Below are 6,482 nucleotides of genomic sequence, written 5' to 3' on the forward strand. Positions count from 1 at the left end.
CATCACCACCATTGCCATCACCATCACCACTGTCTCCATCGTAATTACCACCACCATCATCATCACCATCATCACCAACATTATCTTCATCATCATGGCATCACCATCACCACCATCATCATTATCATGTTAACAACAGCAAGCATGTACTAAGCACTGAGCACCTGGCAAGTACTATCTCACTTAATCTTTACAACATTATGAGATGGTTAATTCTGCAGTGCCCACTGAGGCACAGCAAGGACAAGCAAGTTGCCCAAGTTCACACAGCTAAGACAAGAGGAAGCCAGACGTCTGAAGGCAGGCAGTGGCAGCTTTAACCACTACACTAAAACTAGAAGAAATTTCCCAATCACTTCGCTTGCAGACTGACTCTGTGAGAGGGGCCCTTTGACAATTCCAGTGGCTATTCCATGTCATGTTACCTTCTGAGGGATTTCAGAGTGCCCCAAATCACCAGCCCCCTGCCCTTCCTTTGCCCGCCAATGCCTGTGCTACAGACAGACAGGAAAATGTAACATGCCCCTTTCTAAACAGTTCTCTACAGAAGCAAAAATAAAGCTCACAACTCCCCAAATCAGTTCCAAACATCCCCTTTTGGACAGCAAGACTGACCATGAATTCTTCATATCACTTCCTAAAGCCTGACCTCCAGACTTTGGGGTATCCCCGGGCAGTGAGTGAGCAAAGCTGGGTGTCCTGGGATGACAAGACTCTCATGGCCCTGGCAGCCTATTCGGGCTTGACACCGGCAACATTCCTCTCGGAGTCACTCTTGCTGGGTATAAAAACAGCCGGCGTGTATGCAGCTTCTGGGGTGCCAGGCACCATACTTCATATTTGGTGTCAATTCACTGAGTCCTCACAGCAACCATTCAGGAGAGACATTAATTTCGCTGATGAAGAAAATGAAGCCAAGAGAAAAGAGAACTTTCCCAGGGTCACACAGCTCCACAGAACAGAGCCCAGACCCATACATGGAGGTGCAGCCTGAGAGCATGTGCTAACCACGGCACGCAGGGCCCTGGGGTCCCCAAGACCCCCTTAAATTCTGCCTGAGAAGTGTGTGTGGTGGTCCCGCTCCACAAAGAGTCTACACCTGATGACTGCAGGGGTCAGGGGCACTTGCGGGGATGCCTGCTTGGGCGCTCCGGGTCACTTCCGTAGGACAGTTGGGCTTTGGTGATTCCTGGTTGGAGGAAACATCTCAGCATTCCCTGTCTTGCTTCACCTTGGTCGCGAAGCTGAGGATCACCTGCTGTTCATCCTCCCTCAGCATCCTGTATCCCTTCCCAGAATTAATGTTTGTCTGCGTTAGAACCACAGTCTCCCCCTACCCCCCCCCCACACTTTAAATCCGTTTTGCTAAACAAATTAACCTAGCACCAGATTATACTATGAAGAACCATAAATCTTTTCCAAGATAAGCATCTGTCGAGTTGCATTAGCCACATACAACGTCCTATGAATTAATTTTCTAAGCCTTACAATGCCGTCCCAGCGTTTAACTTTAGGAATAACAAATGTAATTTGGAATAAATGGGAACTGGTTTTCTCATCCATGTCTACATAGTAAGTGACGTATGCAGATGACAGTAAATGAATGTAGCACTAAATGCCGTTATGATGATGGCTGGTGAGTCCGAGGTAAAAACGGATGCTTTGTGAACTGCTCTCGGGCGCCTGGCCCAGAAATGCTGAACTGCAGGCCTGTGTGTCTGTAGATTCCAGAAGGAGGCTACTACGTGGGGGAAGGCCTATGCACGGCCCTGCAGACCGGCCCCCGTGGTGCTCCCGGCCCCCGCCCCTGGCATTGAGAGGGAGCTGGGTTTTGCTTTCATAGTTATGTTGCTCTCTAGGGAAGAGGAGCTCAGAATGAAAACCACAGCTCTCTTGTCCTGGTGCAGGGGGAAAGTAGGCCACAGAACAAAAGCCACTCACTCCACAGAAACCCGTCCAACTACTGGCCACAGCCTGCCTGCCTGCCAGGATGCAGAGTCCAGTGCAGAGGCCAAGTGCAAAGGAAACGGTGGCAAGGGCGCTGCAGACGGACCCTGAGGAGCGATTCTCTCCTTCCCCTAGACTCTCAAGATGACCTGCCTGAGGCCTGCAGAGCTCAGACTCTGCAGTGGAGAAGCGAGCGGTGGGGTGGGGTTGGGGGCTGCAGGACGCCCCTCCCCTGGTGCTCACGCCTGGACTTGCATCAGCTCCTTTTACTAAGTGAGCAAACGCGGCTGCTTGTCCAGGACGTTCATGCAGAGATCAAACTTGTGTGTGGACTTCGGAGTCATGGTGGGCATGGGCCACCGCCTGTCCACAGAGACAGAGGGAGCTGGAGGTGGGCTGGGACACGGGGTCCCTGACTCTGAGCTCTCCCTCGGGTGGTCACGAAGCTGGGTTCATGCCCGTGGCTACCGGCGAAAGGACAAGCTTTGGCCTGGGAGATTTCTAAGGGCTACTCCTTGTGATGCAATTGGAGGACGAGGTAGAGGAGGAGAAAGAATAAGAAAACTACACTGCAGTAGGTATTTCAGAGCCAAGAAATAGTAACGCTCCACACGCGCCTGGAGTAACGGAGGCAGAAGAACCAAAGCCATTTGTTCTGATCACCGCCCTCCAAACACCTCCAAGGAAATGACATTCCCCAACCAGGCAGGATCAGTTTGGGAAGTTCTTCCCTATATATGGCCTCGGTCTCTCCTACTGTCTGAAGTGATTCCTAATTCTGGGCCCATCTGGCAGTTGCCACTCCACGGAGCCACACCCTTGAAGGTTTGTGAAGACTCCACATGGCCCCAGCTCCATCAGCTGTGCCCACATCTTATTCCCAAGCTGGCCCCCAGGGGACAAAGTTCTGCTGTTCTGGAAGATGTGGTCCTGGGGCGGGGCCCGGCTACCCCCCTGACATGGGCACGGCAGGCATGGCCACCACCCTTTGGTCACCACGGGAGGTGGAATCTCTCCTCTCCCCTTCCACCAGCCACAGCGGCCTGGCTCCCCCTTCTAGAGTACACGCTGTATCAGCCAGTGTACGTACGAACAAGTTCACGGGAACGCCGCCCCCATCTCTCCTGGAGGTGCCACACCCAACTCTGGGCCCTTTGCCTCTGTTTTAGGTTCTAATACTGGGAAACACAGAGTCCCAGGAAGAGGCATCCTCGCCTGAGCACGGCTCAGCGCCCCTCCCAAGCCCCGCCCCTGGGTGTCCCCGCCCCTGGGTGTCCCCGCCCCCAGCGAACACCAACGGGAAAAGCAGGAGCGTACCTGAGGTCTCCCCCAGAATCCGCGGGGGCTTGGTGTCTTTGCCGCTGTCTCTGCTGGAACTGGTGGAAGGCTCCGTTGTGCTAACCCCAGCTGGGATCCTATGCCTGGGGTCCAGGGGCGCGGTGACCCCCTTAGTCTGCAGCGTCATGGAGGTGGCCGTGGTGGCCGTGGCGGCCGTGGCGGCGGTGGCCACAGTCGTCTTCCGCGTTTGGAAGATGGAGACCGTGGTGGGCCCGTACACGCCGGGAAGCGTGTTGGACTCCGGGGCCTCCTCCTCCCCCGTGGGCCCCCACGCAATGAACTCCGTCTCCGTCGTGGACCTGCTGCCTCTGAAGTCAAAACTGCTGAAGCCGGCGGCGCGCAGGTGCCTCTTTCCCCGGCGCAGGAGGGCCTGCTGGTCCGCGGGGGCCCCCACCACGGGGGACGGCGAGGAGCGGGGGGCGCTCAGGGAAGGGCTGGATCTGGCGGCGGCGGGGGGCTTGGCGAGCCCCCCTCTGGGCACCAGGGCGGCCGCCGGGTCCCTAGGTCTGTGCGCCCGTTTGGCGCGGGGGCTCTGCAGCTGCCCGTGGCTGCGCTCCACGCGGGCCGGGCGGGGGCTCCACACGGGGGCCGGGATCCTGGCCGGCTGTCCGCTCTTAAAACTCCACAAGCGCAGGGGCCGGTGCGGAGGCCGCGGCAGCAGCCGGAACTCGGGGCCTGGGCCCAGGGCCTCGCACGTGGGCAGATCCATGGCGAGCTGAAACATGGCTATCAGTATCCAAGCATGGCTTCCTAGGGAGCAGCCCGGCCAGCGGATGGACATGGAACTGCGTGGAAAAGAGAAAGGAGCGTCAGTGCGGGGGCTCTGCCGGGGCGGCGCTCCACCCCCACGATGACAAGGAGCCGCGCTTCTTGGTAATGAGCGCTAATCTTAACTTCAAAGGGGAAACTGAAACCCTTCATTAGTTACTTCAAAGGCCTACTCAAGCGCGATCGAATAATCAGCATCTGAAAAGATAGTCCCCACCTCACGTGTTCATAAGAGCTGGTTCCCTCCCAGCCCCCCACCCACCCTGCACATCACATGTCACATCTCTCCAAGGAGCCGGCAACGCACAGGGCAGGTCCATAACCACCGCCTGGGAGGAAACCCAGTCCCGAGCCCCCCAGCTGTCAGCAGACAAGAGGACCTGGAAGACCCTGCTTTGCTGTCACCCAGAATAAAACAGAGGCACCCAGAGGGCAGGACGTGAGGACGTGGCACAGCCAGGTCCAGGGCAAGCGCTTTCCTGGATGTCACAGAGGTCACCGACCCAAGCTGGGTGGCTCTAATCACGCAGCCCTTTGCCGAGGTCTGGAGGGACAGGTGTCCACTGTCAGTGAGGGTAGACCTGTCGGACTTCACGGGCATGTCCCAAGCCCCTGCCACCACCCGGTGCTATCTGCTCTGCAAACCCCACCCCCTCCCCTTCCCCTTGCATCTCAGTCAAAAATGCATATTTTAAAGCAGGCTTGTGGCCTCAAATGCCTTCCTGGGGAAAGCGTCTAATTTTTGGCCTCCTCTGGATTTCGCTCAGGAAAGTACAGCCTGCTGTGGAGACGTGGCAAGTTTATGGACGCGCCAGCTGTGCCCACGTGCACCTTCTCACCATTTCTTCTTCCCCTATTTACCTTCAGTGGAGGCGCCCTCTTACCCGCCTCAGGTCCGGGGAGGCTGGAGGAAGGGCCAACCCCACCCAGCCTGGCGGGTGGCAGGCCACCCCTCAGTGCAGCTGAGCCTCCGGGGGAGACGAGCCAGGTGGGCTCCTGCAGCATCACGTTGCAAACCCAGGGCTGGGGGACAGCCACGTGGAAGGGTGTAGGGATCCAGCCCACGCACCCTCTCCCACCAGCTGAGACAACTGAGCACTGGTTTACAGGCGCCATTCAAAGTCAGCACTCGTCACCAACGTCATGTCTGAGAACTGACAGGAACCTAGAACTTCAGTGACTGTTGCAGGTGGGGTGGGCGGCGGTGTTCAGGGAGCCAAGAGCCGCCAGCCTGAAAAGCTGCTCAGATCCAGCCCCGTGGAGACAGGTTGGCAGCTTTTCTTTGTTAGGTGTGGCGTGACTTTAAAAGGGAATAAATCAGTGAGCGTGTGAGTGTGAGTCATTGTGCGATGGGAGTGTGTCTCAGGACTGTGTGTTGGTGCATGGATGTGGCTGTGTTCACGTGCGTCAGTATGAGTGTGTCAGAGTGTGAGACTGAGTGTACACGTGGGTATGAGTTCACCCGTGTGTTAGTATGTCAGTCCGTGGATAAGTGCGCAGGAGTGTGTGGATGTGTGTGTTGGTGTGTTTCTTTGTGTTGGTCCATGTGTGAGTGCTGGTGTGAGTTTGTGTGGGAGGGTGGCTGTGTGTGTGTCAGTATATGTGTGAGTGTGTCGGTGACTGTGTGTGTGTGTGTGTGTGTGTGTGTGTGTGTGTGTGTGTGTGCGCGCTCCCTCTCCCATCCAGCACCGAGGCCCATTAGGACTGGCCCTGCTCTCTCATTGACACTTAGCAAAGTGCTGGTCTCCGCAGGTCATCAGGATGTTGAAAGGAAGAAGCTTGTATTAATGAGTGCTCATTACCAAAAAGGACTAATCCCCAAATAATAAGGCCCCAGTTTTTCAATCAGAATGAAAGTGCTTTGCTGCAGAAATTAGGAACTGCTCATTATGCTAATACTCCACATGAGTTTCTGCCCGCGTGCAATTTGTGCAATGTCTCTGCACAGCCAGCCAGGCTGGATGCAAGGACCAGGGCCACTGTCACTGCACGCAGAAAGGTAGGTCAGTGTGAAACTCCCCCTGCACGCTACGGGCAGCCCCTTTGCGGCTGCAGGTGACTCCGTGAAGATGAATGCTTTAGAACCTCTGGTTCGCCCACCATGCTGCACATTCGGACGCAAGTCGGGCCCTGGGGTAAATGAGACGCTGCTTCAAGTAGGTGCCTCAGCCCAGAGTACCAGGCCCCACCAGGTACCACCATGCCCCAGCAGGCACCCCCAGGTCTCACCAGGCACTCCCACGCCTTACCAAGGCTCGCTAGGTCCACCAGGCCTCACCACGCCCCAAGAGGCCCCACCAGGTACCACTAGGCTTCACCAGGTCTCACCAGACCCCACCAGGCCCCACGAGGTCCCACAAAGTACTATCAGACCCCACCAAGCTCCACAAAGTCCTATCAGGTCCGATCAGGCCCCACCAGGTCCTATC

At 56.6% G+C, this 6,482-nt stretch overlaps 1 protein-coding gene across 1 annotated transcript in view; it reads right to left on the reverse strand.

Moving 5' to 3' along the window:
* AJAP1 (adherens junctions associated protein 1) overlaps positions 1-6,482 on the reverse strand; it is a 65,857-nt gene that overhangs the window by 54,678 nt on the left and 4,697 nt on the right. The window contains exon 2 of the mRNA XM_019627487.1: positions 3,265-4,070. Within this exon, the coding sequence (XP_019483032.1) occupies positions 3,265-4,066 (802 nt within the window). The 5' untranslated portion in view covers positions 4,067-4,070. The remainder of the gene's footprint in view (positions 1-3,264; positions 4,071-6,482) is intronic.

This window comes from Hipposideros armiger, unplaced genomic scaffold (genome assembly GCF_001890085.2).
Source record: "Hipposideros armiger isolate ML-2016 unplaced genomic scaffold, ASM189008v1 scaffold_734, whole genome shotgun sequence".
Lineage (NCBI taxonomy): Eukaryota > Metazoa > Chordata > Mammalia > Chiroptera > Hipposideridae > Hipposideros > Hipposideros armiger.